The 22,979-nt window shown below is 34.9% G+C and overlaps 1 protein-coding gene across 1 annotated transcript; it reads right to left on the reverse strand.

Moving 5' to 3' along the window:
- Positions 1–3,416: 3,416 nt before the first annotated feature.
- Positions 3,417–22,404, reverse strand: LOC126967411 (serine protease 40-like). The gene is made up of 8 exons (XM_050811858.1): positions 21,860–22,404; positions 21,568–21,757; positions 20,563–20,665; positions 18,462–18,641; positions 16,004–16,095; positions 14,317–14,380; positions 11,770–11,916; positions 3,417–3,689 (listed from the first exon to the last, which is right to left on the reverse strand). Exons 1-8 carry the CDS (start codon positions 22,350–22,352, stop codon positions 3,453–3,455), a joined length of 1,506 nt encoding a protein of 501 aa, XP_050667815.1. The 5' UTR covers positions 22,353–22,404; the 3' UTR covers positions 3,417–3,452.
- Positions 22,405–22,979: the final 575 nt, after the last annotated feature.

Consider the following 22,979-nt stretch of genomic DNA (forward strand, 5'->3'; position numbering starts at 1 on the left):
TGTAAAAGCGACCGCGATTCACTGGGATTTCTTTATCGTTTCTGATGATAAGCTAAGTGGATATTTATGGCTTACGGACGGCTGTGTTCCATTAACAAAAATCTATAGCAGCTTTTTTATAAGTTCATTTAGAAAAATAAAGTCTGATGACTTATTACGTATCGTGCAATTGTACAGGAATTGTACAGATTGTATTAAAGTACGAACAAAAATAAGCTTTAATTATATAAAGTATTATTTTTAAGAGTATTTAAAGTAATAGAGAAATAAAACTCGAAAATAATCTTAATCTAAACTAATAATATAAAGTGGATACATTTGTGTTTTTGTATGTATGTTTGTGATATTATCACACCAAAAGTACTGTACCGATTTCAAAAATTCTTTCACCATTAGAAAGCTGCATCTTCACTGAATGACATACAAATATAACATATTTTCAAACAAAATAGGTATCCCTAATAAAAATGCAATAATGTAACCCAAGGTGTGTAAAAATTAGTCATCAAAAATCTATCATCGCGTGCGCTGCGGAAACTATTGATGATAGAACAAAAAAATGTTCCACAATATTATAGAGCGTATCAATATCTACAATAAAGTCCGGTACATCATATGTCCATCTACTATAGTTATACCACTATAACTACTTCTTTGCATTCTAAGAGTTGGAAAAGTGCCGACAATAGACAAACCACATTATTCATACCACTGTATTAATATTTAGCCCATTAAATGATATTTTATTGAAGACCTGTAAAATACTTTTAAAATATTAAAATCGGAAATTCCATTCAAAAGATGAAATGCATTTAAAAATGTCAATCTAAAGAAAATAATGCATTAATAAAATAATAACTTAGTGAAATAAAACTTGTATGTTTACAAAAATAAAACTTTTGACCGACTTAGTCGACATTCCTCAACCTCGAGGTGGGTTTATACACGAGTGAAACACATTGCTAGTATTATATATTCACATAATATAATATTGAAATCAATTAAATTGTAAATATCGGTGATTCGCTAAAATTAAAAAAAAACACTAGTCAGTCTTATGAGAGTGTTAGAAGAGCACCTAATTGAAGTGAAAACAAAATGTGTCGGAGAATAAAATGACACCTTTATGCTACTGGCATTGATTACGGAAAATCAATTCATCTCATTTTATCATTACAATCCAAAAGAAAAGAAAATATATTTATATACCTATAGAAATAGTTCGTCTCATGACAATTCAACAAACTTAAGCACGGCCAGTGGCGTAGCGTACCTTGGCGGGGCCCCGTATAAAAATTTGTTTAGTTGATTATGACGGGTAAAGATTCTCATAAAAAAGAGTTTGCATAAAAATTTAATAAAAGTCACTTTTTCCAAACTTTTCACAAACAATTCAAATTAAATATACACTCTTCTTGCCTTTTTTTCGCCAGGCAGCAAAAGTTTTTATTAATTTTTGCTGCCTGTACGCACGTCAGTAGATACGGCGGTAACTACAACCCTAAGCATGGCTAGGATGTTCTGATGAACCGACCTTTTGGCTTTATCACCAGATCGGTTTGATAATACTAATATTTATTTGTTATTCGGTTGTGAATTCGGTTGGTTATAGTAGCTTAACTATCTTGAACATTAAATACTTTCCTAAAGTTCCAGTAGCCATATGATGACTATTTCAATAGTATTTTCTTTAATTAACGCTCGTGGCGTTACACATTTTTTTTTATGAAACTAAAGGACGAGACGAGGAGGACCTTCAGCTGGTGGTATTTGATATACCCTGCCCATTACAATGCCGCTCAAAACTCATGAAAAACTACAAAAATTCTGAGCGGCACTACAATTGCACTCGTCACCTTGAGACATAAGATATTAAGTTAGTTAAATTAATGGGCAAATGAGCGCAGTAATTTCACTAGCTATGGCGCCCTTTAGATCGAAATACAATAATGTTTATATATAACTGCTTCACGGCAGAAATACGCGCTGTTATGGGACCCATAATCTAGCCGGCATCCTGTGCAAAGGAGCCTCCTACTGGTTGGATAAGCGCAGCGCAAGACCGATCGTCATAGCTATCTTTGGGGGAATCTTTGGAGCTGGAATGATGATATTTAAACAAAAGACTTGGTCGGCATCTTAGACGTACACCTTCGCACTCCTACACAATATCAGTAGTCATAATTGCACTCACTTTCAGAGATCATAATGAATAGATAAGAAGCTGTAATTAATTATTGTAACAATTAGCAGGCTCTGCTGTCGAGCGCCTCTGTCTTAACTAATTAGTAATTAATCAGAATAATGTCCCGAGACATTAACAGTTCTCTCCCTTTAAGGCTGCCACTTATCATAATATTATATCGAACAATATAGTACTCTAAAAAATAAGATCAAAAGGGATTTTTTTATAACAAATTTTAATACCACCTTATAAAAATTCAGACATAAGCTAGCATCTAAATAATTAACTGTAAAATTAAATATATCAATTTGTTAAGCTTTTAAGAATAAATTACGAATTACACAATGACTTATATTGGAACAGTCGTGTCGATGCTTTTTTTTTGCATCCAAACAAAGAGAAAGGGCTACCCTCCGGGATAACGACGGGAGAGACGTGGTGAATGCTCATGCATACCAACGCAGCCTAAGTCTGCGTTGGTTATGTGGGACTTACGTAAAACCTAAGTGGCTACCCACTAAACACCACCTGAGGTTGGCTTTGGTCAGGTGCCCTCTAAGCCTTCATCGAGGCGACCTTCTCTTGAGGAGAGAGAGGCGCAAATGGCTCTCCCTATGTAGTATGTAAACATCACATTTATCTTCACCCTGTCAGTCTGTAACTGTCACCAATTGATATGAGGGTGACAAAGATTATTAGAAAAAAAATTTTTAGAACTGGCCGCTTGTACACAACAGCTACAAAAATAAGCTTAATATTTTATAATGGAACTCTTGGCCAATATTATCGAGTATGTTTTTTATTCGTCGTTTGTGATGTTTTTTATTATTTGGCAAATTGGCTGTGTCAAGTCAGCATAAATTGTAAAAGAGAGAAAATTTTCGTGCAATGATGTTTTATGATTTTCGATGTCATTAAAATTTGATAGACTATAGTTAGATTTTTATGATGGAGCCCCTCTCGTGCAACTGTTTACAACTGGTTTAAAGTGTTAAATGTAGTCGCTCTAATCGGCAGAGGCTTAGCATCCGTATGAGTCAAATGCAAATGCAATGCTAAATAATAGATACATCTTTGAAAAGATATAATTAAATAGCTTGCTAGTTTAATCAAAATTTCCAAAATATGGCTTAAGAAAACGTGAAAAACACTTTATTCTTTTTATCATCAGAATTCTGTGATAAAATTCGTTTCTGTTTAGCTTCAGTCAAAATAAAAACACACATAAATCAAAAGTATTTTATTAATGTTATTCTCAAATGCTTATTCACAAGGAAATGTCCCAGCTCTCAGCAGCCTTCTTGAGCTTCTTTCTCTTCCTAAGTGACGATGCTGTAGTTGTAGGAGTTTCAGGTGAGCTGGTGGTAGTAGTGGTGGCACTGGGAGGCTCCGTGAGGGCGGAGAAGTTGGGACGCTCCCGATGCTTGCCCCCCCTGTAGTCATCAAAGCCGACGAACGCTTCCGTAGTAGTCGTGCGCTTGAAGCCACGGTAGTAATCCGGCATCTGGACACAGAATAACAGTAACTAAACATGTGAAAAGGAAGTTACATAATATAATATATAATATAATGATAACCAGAATAATAATGTTTTAACCAGAGAGTGCATTCCATATCGGCAATTAGGAAATGCCGAACTGGTTGTGCTAGTGAGGAAAGATATAAAGGGACGGAGGGAACCTGGTAAATGTAAAAAACCAACCTATAACACCATCTGTGGTGAAGTAGATATTTTTAAAGATTCTTTACCTGCTTTTAAAAAAAGTATTACGAGATTGTTAGGCGCCAAAATATGATAAATATGAATATGATTAATATTCTTCTTCTTCTTTTTTTTCCTTCTTTTCAAATTCGTATCTTGATTTTATAATTTTTGCTTTATTTTATATAATTGTTTTCTTGGTGTCACGGAAGCAAAGACTGTGCATGTTGTGACACCTTAATTTGTTGTACATTGAACTCATTCTTTGTTAATATTTGATATATTTTAAGCATATCAGAATGTAACAACTACTGGTTGTCCTATAAATAAATAAATAAATGCTGGTACTCCTCTGCAGCCCCCGGGAGAATTAAAAATTGGCTTTTATATAAATTCTTTCTTCTTCGTTTAGTTCGTGTTTCGTGGTTAGGTCACTTAGTCACTGATGAGGTTAGTTAGGTGGCGCGTCCGCCATTATAATTATGAGAATACGCGAGTCGAATATGCTACTGGCATTGATTACGGAAAATCAATTCATCTCATTTTATCATTACAATCCAAAAGAAAAGAAAATATATTTATATACCTATAGAAATAGTTCGTCTCATGACAATTCAACAAACTTAAGCACGGCCAGTGGCGTAGCGTACCTTGGCGGGGCCCCGTATAAAAATTTGTTTAGTTGATTATGACGGGTAAAGATTCTCATAAAAAAGAGTTTGCATAAAAATTTAATAAAAGTCACTTTTTCCAAACTTTTCACAAACAATTCAAATTAAATATACACTCTTCTTGCCTTTTTTTCGCCAGGCAGCAAAAGTTTTTATTAATTTTTGCTGCCTGTACGCACGTCAGTAGATACGGCGGTAACTACAACCCTAAGCATGGCTAGGATGTTCTGATGAACCGACCTTTTGGCTTTATCACCAGATCGGTTTGATAATACTAATATTTATTTGTTATTCGGTTGTGAATTCGGTTGGTTATAGTAGCTTAACTATCTTGAACATTAAATACTTTCCTAAAGTTCCAGTAGCCATATGATGACTATTTCAATAGTATTTTCTTTAATTAACGCTCGTGGCGTTACACATTTTTTTTTATGAAACTAAAGGACGAGACGAGGAGGACCTTCAGCTGGTGGTATTTGATATACCCTGCCCATTACAATGCCGCTCAAAACTCATGAAAAACTACAAAAATTCTGAGCGGCACTACAATTGCACTCGTCACCTTGAGACATAAGATATTAAGTTAGTTAAATTAATGGGCAAATGAGCGCAGTAATTTCACTAGCTATGGCGCCCTTTAGATCGAAATACAATAATGTTTATATATAACTGCTTCACGGCAGAAATACGCGCTGTTATGGGACCCATAATCTAGCCGGCATCCTGTGCAAAGGAGCCTCCTACTGGTTGGATAAGCGCAGCGCAAGACCGATCGTCATAGCTATCTTTGGGGGAATCTTTGGAGCTGGAATGATGATATTTAAACAAAAGACTTGGTCGGCATCTTAGACGTACACCTTCGCACTCCTACACAATATCAGTAGTCATAATTGCACTCACTTTCAGAGATCATAATGAATAGATAAGAAGCTGTAATTAATTATTGTAACAATTAGCAGGCTCTGCTGTCGAGCGCCTCTGTCTTAACTAATTAGTAATTAATCAGAATAATGTCCCGAGACATTAACAGTTCTCTCCCTTTAAGGCTGCCACTTATCATAATATTATATCGAACAATATAGTACTCTAAAAAATAAGATCAAAAGGGATTTTTTTATAACAAATTTTAATACCACCTTATAAAAATTCAGACATAAGCTAGCATCTAAATAATTAACTGTAAAATTAAATATATCAATTTGTTAAGCTTTTAAGAATAAATTACGAATTACACAATGACTTATATTGGAACAGTCGTGTCGATGCTTTTTTTTTGCATCCAAACAAAGAGAAAGGGCTACCCTCCGGGATAACGACGGGAGAGACGTGGTGAATGCTCATGCATACCAACGCAGCCTAAGTCTGCGTTGGTTATGTGGGACTTACGTAAAACCTAAGTGGCTACCCACTAAACACCACCTGAGGTTGGCTTTGGTCAGGTGCCCTCTAAGCCTTCATCGAGGCGACCTTCTCTTGAGGAGAGAGAGGCGCAAATGGCTCTCCCTATGTAGTATGTAAACATCACATTTATCTTCACCCTGTCAGTCTGTAACTGTCACCAATTGATATGAGGGTGACAAAGATTATTAGAAAAAAAATTTTTAGAACTGGCCGCTTGTACACAACAGCTACAAAAATAAGCTTAATATTTTATAATGGAACTCTTGGCCAATATTATCGAGTATGTTTTTTATTCGTCGTTTGTGATGTTTTTTATTATTTGGCAAATTGGCTGTGTCAAGTCAGCATAAATTGTAAAAGAGAGAAAATTTTCGTGCAATGATGTTTTATGATTTTCGATGTCATTAAAATTTGATAGACTATAGTTAGATTTTTATGATGGAGCCCCTCTCGTGCAACTGTTTACAACTGGTTTAAAGTGTTAAATGTAGTCGCTCTAATCGGCAGAGGCTTAGCATCCGTATGAGTCAAATGCAAATGCAATGCTAAATAATAGATACATCTTTGAAAAGATATAATTAAATAGCTTGCTAGTTTAATCAAAATTTCCAAAATATGGCTTAAGAAAACGTGAAAAACACTTTATTCTTTTTATCATCAGAATTCTGTGATAAAATTCGTTTCTGTTTAGCTTCAGTCAAAATAAAAACACACATAAATCAAAAGTATTTTATTAATGTTATTCTCAAATGCTTATTCACAAGGAAATGTCCCAGCTCTCAGCAGCCTTCTTGAGCTTCTTTCTCTTCCTAAGTGACGATGCTGTAGTTGTAGGAGTTTCAGGTGAGCTGGTGGTAGTAGTGGTGGCACTGGGAGGCTCCGTGAGGGCGGAGAAGTTGGGACGCTCCCGATGCTTGCCCCCCCTGTAGTCATCAAAGCCGACGAACGCTTCCGTAGTAGTCGTGCGCTTGAAGCCACGGTAGTAATCCGGCATCTGGACACAGAATAACAGTAACTAAACATGTGAAAAGGAAGTTACATAATATAATATATAATATAATGATAACCAGAATAATAATGTTTTAACCAGAGAGTGCATTCCATATCGGCAATTAGGAAATGCCGAACTGGTTGTGCTAGTGAGGAAAGATATAAAGGGACGGAGGGAACCTGGTAAATGTAAAAAACCAACCTATAACACCATCTGTGGTGAAGTAGATATTTTTAAAGATTCTTTACCTGCTTTTAAAAAAAGTATTACGAGATTGTTAGGCGCCAAAATATGATAAATATGAATATGATTAATATTCTTCTTCTTCTTTTTTTTCCTTCTTTTCAAATTCGTATCTTGATTTTATAATTTTTGCTTTATTTTATATAATTGTTTTCTTGGTGTCACGGAAGCAAAGACTGTGCATGTTGTGACACCTTAATTTGTTGTACATTGAACTCATTCTTTGTTAATATTTGATATATTTTAAGCATATCAGAATGTAACAACTACTGGTTGTCCTATAAATAAATAAATAAATGCTGGTACTCCTCTGCAGCCCCCGGGAGAATTAAAAATTGGCTTTTATATAAATTCTTTCTTCTTCGTTTAGTTCGTGTTTCGTGGTTAGGTCACTTAGTCACTGATGAGGTTAGTTAGGTGGCGCGTCCGCCATTATAATTATGAGAATACGCGAGTCGCGGAGCGCTGCGTAAGCGTGCGAGCGCGTGATCTACCGACGAGAGAGTGCGGGTCGAGGTTGAACTTGACAACTGACGTTGACGCTGACAGATACAAGTTCGTTCCGAAATGAGCAAATGAGATATAGCGCCAACACCTACCTTGTATAGCTTAGTAAATTAATATACACCACTAGTATTAAACTTAATTTAGTTCCATCATTCTTTACCTAAGGTTCTATAGAACACCCACCAAGTAAATCTGACATTACGCTACATAGATCTACACTCTAAAGTGCCTACCTTGCTACAAAACCAACACACGCCCCTGCTTTTAACCCTACAGATGTCTGTTAAAGTAAATCTAATTATTATTCTTGTATTCTAAGTATCTGCCAAGTTGCGAAACAATCCCAATACAAGTGTCATAAGATAACTTACCCAGACGCCTACTAAATTGCTGTTATAGATATTTAGTAAAAGTATAAAATTGCCGTTTTAGATTATATGGCTAGTTTGGTGTAAAAAGGAACATCTTCTGTGCGAGATTTCAGAGTAAAACTTTTTTCAAATGACTATTAGGACATTCTAGCAAAGAGGATGTAAATAGTACGTAATAAGTGGCGAGACATTTGACATTAGTTTGAAATAGTATTTACAATTGAGTGACGAAGTACAATCCGGCTAAGTTTGAAAGCGAACAGTTGCTAAAAACGTAGTGGATTTCGGCTATCTCCGTTTTTTACACGATTACAGCCGTCATCCTTGTTCGCTAGGCTGCATTTTAGATTTAAAAAATGTGTTTACAGCATTAACAATATCAAGAAAAATTTTCCACTTCGTTCCTACAAAAAATAATGCTATAGTTATATTCACAAAGCATGAAGTATAATAATGATACAATGCAAATAGAAAGTAGAAAGATAATTAATTTAATCAGATCATTAATTAAAATGATAAATTTCAACAAAAAATGATCTTTATTACTGTTGTCTCAACTACCCCTACTAATTTTATAAATGTGAATGTAAGTTCGTTTGTTACGCTTTTACGCCGGAGCTGCTGAACCGATTTTGATAAAAGTTGGTACAGTAATAGACTAGAGCTTGGGAAAGGACATAGACTACATTTTATCCCGGTAAAATCCATGGTTCTTAGCTATAACTATACCAAAAGTAGATTTAGTTTGCCATAGCAATCTTCCTCGAAATAAGATTCATATAATATATTGCGAACGGAAGCGAAAACGGGAACCGGAACTGGAATAGGACATGACATAATCGTCAATTCCAAGTTAGCTTATTATTTTTAAAACCCTTTATCTACGCGGACGAAGTCGCGGGCATCAACTAGTAACTTGCAAATCTAAACTAATTAAATGATTCTAATTAGCTTGGGAATTACGAGCTCGTAGCATTGTTAGTGTTTCTATCTGTAGGTAGATAGCTCGGCTAGATAGAATACGTGTAGCAAATATACAAATTCTGACATTCCAACGAACATCAAGTACATTTAGGATACAGTTAATTGCATTTATAATATGATTCTATTAAACAAATTAATTGCAACGGAAACTCAACCTTAACCAATTCATGATATAGCTCAATGTTTAATAACGAAGAGTTCGTCAAAGACTAAACCTGCTCACTCTCGATTTTACATCTTATGTGATACCGTGTAAAGTAGATTTTCGAATGTTGCTAATGAGTCACTTCATTAGCACTTTACTAGCACTGACCCTTATTCTAATTTGACCCATATAATATCATGTTTCATTTGCTTTGAATTTCAATCTTCTTGACCCCATGTAGTTCGCCTCATAAAGAAGCAGTAACTTTATGTAAGTTATCATTTTATATAGTAATCGCTTGTCGAATTTGACTGAGTAAAAATAAATAAAAGTGTTAAAAGGACTTCAGAAAAATACTTTCTTAAATATACAAATTAAATTAAAAAACAAAATTTATGAACGATGCGGGGCTTGAACCCGCGACCTCGCATCTAACAGACATCTTGCTGCTAATAATAATTGAGCTTACATAATAGTTGTTATTAAAATACAGTGTAAAATCCATGTAATGACACATGACTTAACGACAAACTCCCTAAAGCGTCGAAATAAATTGGCTTTGGTTGGTTTAGCTTGTGTACCATAGAATGATACACTCTACATAGCTTCTCTCTACTCTCAATAACGACAAACAACAATTGAGTACTAAAAAGTATCTTTTAATTTGCTGAAATTAGTAAAAACTGCACAGCTGTGTACGTTCTTTTGTCGCTTTATTATCCTAGCCCACAATAAACCGACTGTCAGCATCATGCATACTGAACTTTCTAAGAAATTCGTTCTTTTGTTTACAAAATGGGGTTGCTTGCACGTGTTGTTGGTGACCATGAATAATAAGTAGGTGTCAAGTTATCATAATCTTAGTTGCTCACAAATTTTCAATTTTGGATTCAGTCAGAAAAACTGAGGATCAAGAACAAAGAGATGAAGAAGATGAGACGGTTGAGCCTGAGCCTCCTCCGAGCATTAAAGGAGCTCTGAAGGCAGCTAAATTATTGGACAATTACTTCCTTTATCACCAAGATGTGTCAATATCGCAAGATATGAATAACATAAGTAAAAAAATACAACAAAATTACTGGCGCAAAAAAAAAAACAGACTGTACGCTGCAATAGCGTTCAAATAGGATTATTGCTTATGTACATAGCTACCAACACTAGTCTGAAATAAACTTTTTCTTTTCCTAATTCTGATTTTTCATTTAACGACAATTCTCTATAACGCCATAAAAAGCACAGTCCCTTCAGTGTCGTTATATAGGGTTTAAACTGTAATATTGTCTATGTTAAGAACTAAGCCTAGAGAATAACAGTTTATATTATACTTGCTGACCCGACAAACGTTGTTCAGTACATAATAAATAAAATATTTTCTTTCTATGAATTATTCAATAATATTTCATAGCATCAAGAATTATTTCGTAAAATATGCTCCCTGTTGTTATAATTATATTGTTTCACAGGAGAACTGTCAAACAGTGCGTCAATAAATTCTCAACCCAATTTGCCTTACATTGGTCGAAGGAACGCGCAAAATAGCAGTGCCTTTGTTCTGTTGTGTTTTGGTTTGAAGGTCGCATGGAACCGGTAGCTGGCACATAACATTCTTATAGGATCAGGCTGATGGGTCTATAATGCTACGCTTTAGATTATTTTATGATGCATTAAAATCTTGCGTACCGAGTAAGTCGAACGGAAGCATGACGACCTCAGTCTATTTCTAGCCTAATTACGATAGTAGGAAGTGCTATTTCCCTTTGAACTTATAATATAATGAAGGCGAATAATGTATAGTGTATAATATAAGGTATAGTTTTGAACAGATAGATTCGAACACTCTATATAAAGGTTTAAAAAAAGTGCGCGGGAACGTAACAGTTCTTGCTGTTAAAATTATGACAGGCATAGCAAGTACGCTCGTCACTTTGAGGGCTAAGTCTTAGTAAAAAACATTCAAGAGTCATGTCAAAAAACATGTTGGTAGTTAACCTGTTTCAATGATTGTGGAATTAATAATGGACTGTAAGTTGCGATATTATGTTAAGGCATGAACTAAAGGATGGATTAGAAGGACAAGCGCACTAACCTCGAATATCCAGGTGGCATGCTCGTGCGCAGATATAGATTTATTCGTCTCATGTCCAGCAACTATTAACTACACTTGACAATACTTCAAGTACCCATTTATTAGTTGAATCACTACTACTATAACTCATTCGATCACTATTAAATGCAATTCACTTATGCACCTGCGTATATAACGATGACCGGCCAGTAACTGGCTAAGTAGCGTTGAATGAATGATTCACTCAACCAGTCGATGACGCGTCGACAGTTCGCGAATCTTCAGTCCCATGCGAATCACTTCACTCGGATGCGAGTAACGTCGATACATATTATTATAGTACCTATGCTTGCGGGAAAAAGAGGGATGTGAATTAGGATTATGAATATTAGTTGAACTGGCGCTAACACATGTCAAGTGGCAAAATCTGCCGCAGATAGATCATCTTTTGTTAATTAAAATTACAGTTTTAACAATTGATATTCCTGTTAAATATATACTTACAGATTCGTTGACACTTTCGATCCAGTCGGCATAAGCTCCGACCAGAGTGAAGACAGTGGGAGCGTTAGGGTGGCCGCACACTGCCGGGCCATACGAGATGATCCCCACCAGCTGGCCCGCCAACACTGCTGGCCCGCCAGCGTCATGCTGACGACACAAACAATATTTTTATTGAATTAAAAATTATTTCCATAATTATTATCCAAATTTTGTAAGTTTTCTTGAGTGTAAAATTATTTTATCAATTCAACACGTGTTTTGCCTTGCAATTTTGCAAAAAACCAAATGATTAAAATTTTGTGATTTCTATTGAGTGCTTCCGCTGGCTTTTGTCATTAATCAATCATACTATATTAAATACATAAATTGTTCAGCGTTGGCTGTATGGGTGGATCTTTGCCATTCCTAGAAAGAAAAATGAAACTACTCACCAAAAGTAAGTATGTAGAGTGTATACAATACAATATTGCCCACCCATTTGAGAGGCAACTCGAAAACTTGTGATATTTGTACGCTACCAACGCCACCCGTGTTTTTTGACCCTCATTATGCGACTGTTGCATAAAATAGTATTTTCTACTCCTCTACTTCTCTCTGTAATGTATACATAGGCTGCACTAAAAGTATCGGGAATGGAATATTTCCATTGTTCCTGTCATATTAAAATCTTTTTAATTAAAAATTCCGTGGTTTTAATAATCGAATACCATTTATTAATTTAAAAAAAGATTCTCGGTCTTGTCAAACTTGTTTTGTCGTCGAGAAAATGGAATTGACTGGAGAAAATTCTAGAGCGATGATTTATTATGACTTTCGAAGTGGGTTAACTCAAAAACAGTGTGTTGACCGGATGATTTCGGCATTTGGTGATGAAGCCCCATCCAAAACCACAATTTATCGCTGATTTGCTGAATTTCAACGTGGACGTGTCAATCTCAGTGATGATCCCCGTCAAGGTCGTCCAAAAATTGCAGTCACCAAAGAAAACTTTACTTTTTGCAACACTCCGTGAACGAAAAAATATTGTTCGTTCACGGAGTGTTGCAAAAAAAATGGTTGCCACGTTTGTCTTCATAACCGGCCATGTTGCGACTATTCCTCTTGAGGGACAAAGAACGGTTAATACAGAATGGTATGCTAGCATTTGTTTGCCACAGGTCGTTTCTGAACTCCGTAAAGAGAACTGCAACCGCCGCATCATCCTCCATCACGACAATGCGAGTTCTCACACCGCACACAGAACAAAAGAGTTTTTAGACCAAGAAAACATAGAATTATTAGACCATCCGCCATACAACCCCGACCTAAGCCCTAATGATTTCTATACTTTCCCTAAAATAAAGAATAAATTGCGTGGTCAGAGATTTTCATCACATGAAGAAGCTGTTGGACGCCTACAAAGCGGCCATTTTGGAGACCCCAACTTCCGAATGGAATGATTGCTTCAATGATTGCTTTCATCGTATGGAAGAATGTATCAAATTTCGCGCAGAAAACTTCGAAAAGCAGTAAATACATTTTAAATAGTAATGTTGTGTCACTTCCTTGATTCCCGAAATTTTCAGTGCCGCCCTACTACAGCCACGATCACTAATATAAATACATGCTTTATACATTTTAGTCTTTGAAAAATTCTATAGTATATGGTCTAAAAAAGCATTATTTACAGTACTATAATGTCGCCTAAAAGCACAGTTCTTCTAGTGCCACAGACAACAAAATCTAGGTTAGGTATCTAGGCTAGGTAAGAAAGGTTCATAGAAATATTAGGTAAAACGTGGTACCTACATACTATATTAAGTACATAATATTGAAATATTATATGAATTAAGCTTATATATAATGTATTATATATTATTACATTATATATAAGCTTAATTCATAAGACTAAACATTTTAATGTCAACTTTAGAAAAAAAAAGCAATTGTGTGGTTTTATAAAACCACGATTCAAGTGAAACTTTTTTTCACAAAATAAGATAGGTATTAATATCAGCTTAGAAAAAAAATCAAATTTATATAATATGCTTTACATTTTCATAAATAAAAAAAAAAGTTTATCAAGTGTGTGGGGTTCGAAACTACTCTTCTACCCGAACGCAATTGTATCCAATATGCGAACAATAGGCGCCGCCCGACCGTCACGCGACATGCAACACATAGACGAAAAAGTTTGAGACGATGTTATAAAAGTTTCAATTTAAAAATTATATGTACTTATGTATGCACGCAAGAAATTAAAAAAAAAAAAAAAATCTAAAAATTTTATTCCTCGTGCTATTTTACCTTTACAGAAAAAATACAACCAATACAATTTTATTATACCGTCTAATACTCGGGTACGCCTTTGGCGTAGTAAAAGTTGCCGCACTTTGCGACTACGCCTGCGGTATCTAGTCCGACTAGACGCAGCGGAGACATAACCTTAACTAAGCTACTATGATGAGTGTGCATAATAATGCACACTCATCATAGTAGGATTTTAGACTTATACTTCAATTAGACTATTGCTGTATACATCTATAAGTTTGATCAAAAGAAACTTACATCACATGCTCCTTCACCGGTCGTGATAGTTCCCGCGCAAAACATACTCGACGCTATAAACTTTCTGTAAGTTAAAAAATGAAACAATGTTACATGGGCAAAGAGATTATTTTTAAATATTTATGTTATTATTGTAATATTTTGTTATTATTTTATTTTACATAACCATAATGCTAACACCAGGAACAGACATAAACTTATAATGCCTACAACTCGGATAAATCGAGTTAGTAAGTCTTTTGTGGGGCGATGTAAGTATATGCTTTTACAACAAGATCCAAGAAAATGTTCAAAACAAAAGTATTGCGATATTCAAAAGAATTGTTTGAAAGGTTTGTGTGGTAAATGTTACTATAACATAAATGACTTTCTTAATGATAACACTGATTGGGAATGGATTGTAAGATATTAACTTTGTTACCATATTTTTTTATGAAAATATAAGCCCGCTAAGTTTGTTGCGCCCGTTGTTCTCAAGTCTGAGGCATTATTTTTGGAATAGGTGGTAGTTTTTGACTTTCAATAAGTGGTGTCACATCCTATTTTAAATAAAAATATTTGTATTTGAATATGATTCATAGAATAGATAGATAGCATATAGAATACGTATAATCGAAGGTTTTTAAGGAACATTCTTTCGAGGTATTTCTATTTTCTCAGAAACTTGCGGTTGTTATGAACAAACTAATGTGAGTACTTCATCCAAATGGACTAGATGGTGATCGCGGCAGCCGGTTGGTAGATATATTGACTGCCTTATAAGCTAAGAGTCGGTCGGAAACAGATTTATATCTATCTAAATGAATGAATGAATGAATATAAAAATAAACATATATCAAAACAAAAATTAAAACTTATGTTGATTATGAGTTGCTAAAATAAACAAATAAAACTACGTTTAAATAACAGAAGAAACAGAATCAAAAACTGAAAAGTAAAAAATAACTTAATAAAGATCTAGTTTAATACACCTCATATGCAAAATATAAGCTTTAATATTAATAAAATACTATCTATTGATAGGGCTCTAAATGGTACCTGCCCGCTTGGGTTGTTTTGTTCTAGACGAAGCTATGCCGCTCAAAGTCACGCATGGAGGTACTTACCTGATATTATATTTGACTTGGCTGCGACTTCAAACCTATCAATAGGTGGTATTTTATTAACATTAAAGGTATTAGGTTTGCATAAGAGGTGTATTAAATTAAATCTTTATCAAATTATTTTTTACTTTAATTGAGAACCTCCTCTTTTGTGAAGTCGGTTAAAAATCAGCAAAGACTTATCATTAAATGATGCCAAGCGCTTTAGCAAGGCGCTAGCAAACCGCCTCGACTAGCATTTATTCTCTAAAAGAATGAAATAGTCTATGCTTGACAACATAAAAACTATTGTTAACTATACTGTTGACAGTGACAGGTGGACAGGGTGAAGACGTCTATAAAAGGCGATGTCTCCCTAGCGTCGATACATTTTCGCTGCAATCGTTGACTAGTAAGGTCGTTACTTTGCCCAACTTCTGTTCGAATATTAGTCATTGTGATATTTAAAATTTATTCTTAGAAGCTTAACAAATTGATGTATAATAAAAGTTAATTATTTAGATGTTAGCTTGTTTGTGAATTATTAAAATTTGTCAATTGTTATAAAAAAAATCCCTTTTAATCTTATTTCCTAGAATACATACTCTCCATAAATTTCCTTGCAGAAAATGTTGGGGTAGATGGGCAAAAACTTTCTGTTCAGGAATATCGGCTCATATGACAACCTTTGTGATATCTGGAATAAGGCAGAAATGTAAAATACTTAGATCATTTAAGCGTGTACATAGGCTATGACAGCTGTGGAAACGTCTATAAGAATTGTAACAAACATTAAAAAAAACATACCGACGAATTGAACCCTAAGTCAAAGTCAAATTAAGGTCGGTGCTTGGTAAACTTGCAGTTTTAAAATATATCATTTGATTTTAAAAGTGAAGTGAATAACATATTGCACTGCAGGGCACATTTACGATTAAGTGAAAATTCAGAATTCAACTTTGTTCAAAAGTCAACATCAACAAAATACAATTTGTCTTTATAATCCCCTATGCAGTCAATTGTGTTGTTAACCTACATTCTACAACTTTTTTATTTATGGGCCATTTCCACAATATGTTGTCTCACAGAAATAAAACTAAAATTAAATTTTGCAACAATCTGTATGTCCAGCATAGTTTTTTATAACATCAAAGACTGTATTTATTTAAGAATTCTTAAGCTGTTAGATATTGTTCTATGAAGTTAGTCGGTCTGAGATGGAATTGAGAAATAAGTATTTAAAGAGTTTGTTGCTGTAGCGTGTTAGAGACCCCGCAAACTGCAGACTTTTGATCGGCCGATAGTTTGGTTGGTTTCTTAATCAGTATGAAGATGTATGAGAGTGCGCACATTATAACGATTTTGTATTGGCCGACAAAAAAGTTTGATGGGATACACGATTGCCTTCAAACTGAACCGTCAGCAAACTATCGGCCGACTGTTAAATCAGTACAGCGCTCTTCTAGGCACGCACACCACCGATTGTTTAGTCGGCCAGACTCATCAATAGCCGATTTAAAACTTGTAGCGAATCGTCCCTAAAACTGTCGGCCGTTTGTTGTCTAGTGTGCGCACTCATCACAGACCCAACTATTTAGTCGGGCCAGTGTGCGCACTTAACAGCCGAACTCAACCAAACTATCTTGCTGACGGTTCAGTTTGAAGGCAATCGTGTAGCCCATCAAACTTTTTTGTCGGCCAATACCGAATCGTTATAATCTGCGCACTCTCATACATCTTCATACTGATTAAGAAACCAACCAAACTATTGGCCGATCAAAAGTCTGCAGTTTGCAGGGTCTCTTAGAAACCAACCAAACTATCGGCCAATCAAAAGTCTGCAGTTTGCGGGGTCTCTACGGTTTTTACTATTTCTACGGTTGACGGAAAGAAATCGGATGACAGAAGCCGGATCTAGTGCGTAAACTGCCATAGAAATATTTCTGCAGACGACTACTTTGGACCGTGTTTTCATGGATACGGATCGGACTCTGATCGGACGTAGTGCGAATGCGCTCTCGCAATCCATACAGTTATGAAACACCTTTGATGTCGCATGATACCGCCGCCCATTTAGGTATTTATGTTATCAGTTGGAAAGTTATTATCTCTTCATTTTTTAACTAGTACCTTTGTACCCATTTAAACATACCTACATATAGTGTTATATTGCCAGATATTAACGAAATAATTTAATTTTCGATATTTTCAATTTTCTATTATCTATACTAATAATAATATTATAAAGCTGCAGTGTTTGTTTGTTTGAACGCGCTAATCTCTGGTACTACTGGTCCGATTTGAATGATTCTTTCAGTGTTGGGTAGTCCATTTATCGAGGAAGGCTATAGGCTATGTTTTTTTTTCAAAATTAGGGATCCGTAATAAAATTGCTATTTTGTAACACAAGGTGTAAAAGCGAAAACCTATTTTTGCGTGCGCTGCAAAAACTATTGACAATAGAACAAAATGATGTACAGGCTATAATATAGGCAATATTTTATTACTTATAAAACTATCGCGTGAATTATACTTTATATGGCAAAACAACGTTTGCCGGGTCAGCTAGTTAAATATAATAATTTAATGTACTCTCATTCGGAATAGTTTAAGGGAAACAGGAGCACGGCCATTATTTAACGGTTTCTTTATTTAATCCGTTTAATCATTTCTCAAAAATATGGTTTCCAACAGTTGAACGGAACTTCCGCCAAAAAGCATTGTTTTCTAGTCAATTAACTAATGAGAATTGATCAACAAAATATAGTGGAGGTAACTGTCGTCCGCAAAAATAATGACGCGCATTTACATTTTTTCCTGTATTGCTAAAGGAAATGAGCAAGAAAATTTCCCAGTCTAACACAGCATTAGATTTTATAGGATGTAAGGAAAAATTTCATTCTGGTCATTAAAATTATCTGATTTTATAAACACAACTAGGGGTCTCCAGAGAAAAGTGAAAGGCCAGTAAAAATCGATAAAGCCTCAACAAACAGAAAGATATTCTGGACGAGCGATTTTTAAAGACGATTTTTAAAGATTTGTAAATATTAAGTTATTTACCTTAGTGACTCCCCATCCTAGCACCAAGATCTCAGAAGTGGGAGCCAGACCACCGCTGTTGTGGGAGATGCTGATGATCTTGGGGATGCGGTGGTAGTTGAAGAACAGGTGTCGCCGTAGCCTGATGATGGCAATGTTGTGTCGGAGGGTTCGGGGGTTGTAGCCCGGGTGGAAGTATACCTGATGTAATTTAAATTCAATTTAGATCGAAAAATTCATGAATAGAGCGTTAAAAAAAAACACTTAGATTTACAAAATTTAGAGCTCTAACCAATTTGAATTCTATGTCAATACCCTTCTGAAATCGGCACTAGCACTAGATGTTTTAATTATACTAAAACAGAAAGTGCCGTACGGCACACTATTCCCTCACCAAGTTCTGACTCTTATTTTGTGTATATGTTGGTTTATTTTGCATGGTCTTATAGCATGATTCAATAGCTTTCAGATACAGTCACTTAAATCATCCTAAGCAATCTATAAATACACATAAAATAATACGCATTGACAGACCGCTTCGCGCGCTTCAAAATCGAAAAACTCGATATAAAGCATACCATGTGCGATCAGAGTTTTCCGGAACGGAAAGGATACTTATTGGAAATACTAAATATAATATCGCATCAAAATTATATTATTATCTATTTGAATTGTATTTGTATACAAAATATATTAGACGACCACATAATATGATGTACTTATTCAATTGCATTTATTTTACTGTGGCACACAATAGAATGAAATAAAATTCAGACGGTTCTCATAAAACGTAACTTGACTAACTAATCGGAAATAGATTCAAACACAAAACAATAAGAAACACAATAAAATAGTCATATTGAATTGACACAAATTTTAATATTTAATTGACAATGTCAACTCAGCTTCGTGCTTCAAATATAATGGTTCCCGAAAATCAAAATAAATATAATATTAGTACAAAACTTTTCATTACTTTTAACTGTCGAGTGACCGCGCCCGAGACTAGAGCTGCCTACAATTATTATAATATCATTAAACCATGTTTTATTCGAAAATTCATATTCTCCTTTATCCTGATTCAAAGATTCATATCATCAGAAAGTTCCGTCAAAGAGACCCAACCGATTAATGGCATTTATTTTCTCAAAATTTATTTTTTCAAATACTTCTTGATGTCAATCAAAGCACTACCATCACTTCGGAAATGGAGAGAACACACATACTGTGAATTTTTCATTATCCGATCGCTTAGATATTCTGTTGCTGGGTAAAGACTTACAACATTTTTTGATAAAGCACTTTCTTTTATTGGTAACGCCTAAACAGCGACTGGGATTAATATCTGCAATATGACCCCATAGCAAATGACGTACATCATGATGCAGCCATTTATTTTATAATTATTATGAACAGTAATACACAAATCTTTTAAACAGTAGAGATGAGTCTAACTGCTAGTTGAGCAACATGTGCACCGCATTGGACTTATTTATCTAAAGTTATACCTAAGAATAGCGTAGATTCCACAACTTGCAATCTTAAAATTTAGAGATAAACCCAAAAAGAAATAGTTCCTTGTCTCCTGCTTAGTGGTCATCATAAGCGTTACTTATGATACTGTGGCTCGCTTTACATTTCTTTGCCATTCATGCTCCACTGCGTTCCAAGTGCATTCATACAGTAGTCCTTCTAACACTACCCTGACCTGCATGATCCTTATAGGCTCATGGTCGTATGCCCTCAACCCTTCGCTGCTCATTGTAGTTTCGTCTGTCACCTTAGCCAGTGTAAGGAATCTGCATATTTATAATCCTCAAAGCCTCCTTAGTTATGATATGAAAATAATGCTAATGTTCAATACCATTCTTCAATGGGCTTTTTGAATATTAAAGGTCAACATTTTCCTCGCAAGGGAAATTATTCGAGTGTTCATTCTCGCTACACTCGAGACACTTTTGCTTTCCTTATCAGGATTTCCTGTGGCTCTGTAGCGCAATCAATATAGCGCACTAATTTGAGAAAATATTGATATAAAAATTGTGACACCCGTTATGCTACTAAAATTATTGGTATCGTGTTTTTGTCATTGACTTTGCGAAACAATGAACAATAAACTTACTTCTAAAGCATCGATTGGTTCACCTCCAATTCTGCTATGGTTGCTGCCAATCCTCACGTATAATGCTTTAGGGTTCTCACGGAAAAATCTGTTATTGTGCAACCTGATAGAAAATGTGACTTCAATAATGTTTGTTCAATGTGTAGTATGCAGCTAACATATAAATTTCATTTCGATGATTTTCCTTCTTAGTCTTGACAGAACAGTTGTAGTTATCATTGAGTTTTGTTATCAGGGCATTTACTAGTGGGAGGCGCATTTGCACAGGATACCAGCTAGATTATGGTTATCACAACGGCACCTATTGCTGCCGTGACGCAGTAATGAGTAAACATTACTGTGTTTCGGTCTGAGGGGCGCCTTAGCTAGTGAAATTCCTGGGCAAATGAGACTTAACATCTTATGACTCAAGGTGACGAGCGCAATTGTAGTAGTAGTAGCTCATAATGTTTGGGTTTTTTAAGAATCCTGAGTGGCACTGCATTGTAAAGGGCAGGGTGTATCAATTACCATCAGCTGAACGTCATGCTCATCACCTCTCTTATTTTCATTTAATAAATGTTATGTGCCTCACATTTCGTCAACATCTCTCTCTGTAAGAGGTTATTAGTGTGCACTCATGCATGGGACTGCCCATAGCAAATTAGGATATGTCGTTCGATCGCATGGGTGACCTTCCTGACACTGTCTAGGGCCTTTCACTTTACCCTGAACGACAGGACGCTCATGTTTGTAATACGATTCAATAGATTAAAAATTGATAAAAAACTGTGGGATTTCGTACCATGAAATTTTTTTAAATTTCATAAATTATATATTACTGTCAAAGTTACTTTTAAGATGTTATTATTATTTTTCCTTGATATGTAATCGAACTATAATATTTATTTAATAAATAAACAGACGAATTTAAAACGTTGAAGTCTATGTTAAAGAAACTACAAACGCAGGCAAAAATACTAAAATTATTATAAATACTCTAAAATTAGAATCTATATCACTTACAGCTGCAAACAAGATGCTGATGTGAGTACCAAGTCGTGCCAGTAAATCGCGCCACCGCACCAAAATCTTCCCATTACGTGTATGGACACCATAAACGGGTAATGCTTAATGGTTGTTCTCTCGCCTTTGAATATCCTACGACCGTCATGCTGATGATGCTCTTTGAGATCTTCCAGCTCTCCTTGGGGATCTAACAAACACAATAAATAGACGGGCTAAGCGTATGGGTTATCAACTAGCAAATCTACTTAGGAAAAAAAAACTTTATTTCAAAAGTTTAAATGTAACAAACCCCAATATTTATTATCCTCTTTTCTAAAGTCAAATGTGTGATCATCTCTCGGTGTCTCCGCTATTATCTTATCAACGACACCATCGAGAATTCCATCATTTAAATCTTCTTCATCTTCATCCATCATTCTTCTTCCAGTTTTATTTGAAAGAATCGTCATTATGTCATCTCTATTCATTTTCTCCTTCAATTTTAAGTATAAGCTTTTTGGTTCATTTTCCATTAGAAATTGAAATTTGTCAGATTCGTTTAAGGCATTGAAAAAGTTTGTTTCATTCAGGTGGGGAGTTGTAGTTTCATTGTGGATCAGTTCTGTATATTTGTCCTTATCTGTTACATATTTTTTTATAATATCCAGTTTGCTTTTTAATTCTTCTAATTTGGTATTATTATCTGCCCCAAGAATCTTAATTATACCATTGGCAATGTCATCTACTGTTATTTGATCGCATTTTACAATTTTAGTTATCACCAACAGGTAAATATAAAACATCGATATTTCTATTCCGCCTCGTATATTAAATGTTTTCACTACGTTTATGGGGAGATTTTACGACCAGGTGAAACGTTATCGTTATTTATTTAAAAAAATATACAAATACAATTGTCGGGTTTATTTATTCGTATGTTGCAGCAGTTGAGATAAAGTTTTTGCGCAACTGTCTTTGTACATTCACAGATTTGAAAAAAGGTTGTGTTGACTGTCTGAATATAAATAAAAAGTGGTCGTTTGATCATCGGTAATACAGGAAAAACGTAAATCTTTACTATTATCACATAGTAGGGATCTATTGCGTATAATAATAGACACTGTTTAATGGTATATTTAGCACTCATTCAAGGAAAGTATGATAGTGTTCTAAGTTATCATAGTTTAAAAAGCTAAAATAGAAATGACTAAATTAATGAAAATTCTAGCAGTGATAGCATCTTCCCACAGCAATATTCGATTTTATTTTTATACAGTGCTTCCAATCATAAATACAAGATTATGGAATATACGAAACTGAAATGAAAATAAAACACTTGTAAACTAATATTACTTGTCATTATTATCTGCCTTATTCCTACTCTTGGTAGTGTCAACTACCTAATTCTTACTTTCTTTAGTTTGGGACTG

This window comes from Leptidea sinapis, chromosome 13 (genome assembly GCF_905404315.1).
Source record: "Leptidea sinapis chromosome 13, ilLepSina1.1, whole genome shotgun sequence".
Lineage (NCBI taxonomy): Eukaryota > Metazoa > Arthropoda > Insecta > Lepidoptera > Pieridae > Leptidea > Leptidea sinapis.

Excerpts from the sequence above, each read along its gene's own strand:
- LOC126967411 (XM_050811858.1), bottom strand. The coding sequence starts at position 22,352 with ATGTTTTATATTTACCTGTTGGTGATAACTAAAATTGTAAAATGCGAT. Across the intron at positions 20,666-21,567 it reads TCAGCATCTTGTTTGCAGCT|GTTGCACAATAACAGATTTT; the intron begins GTAAGTGATATA and ends ATTTTCTATCAG. Across the intron at positions 14,381-16,003 it reads TGCAAGGAAATTTATGGAGA|AAAGTTTATAGCGTCGAGTA; the intron begins GTATGTATTCTA and ends TTTAACTTACAG.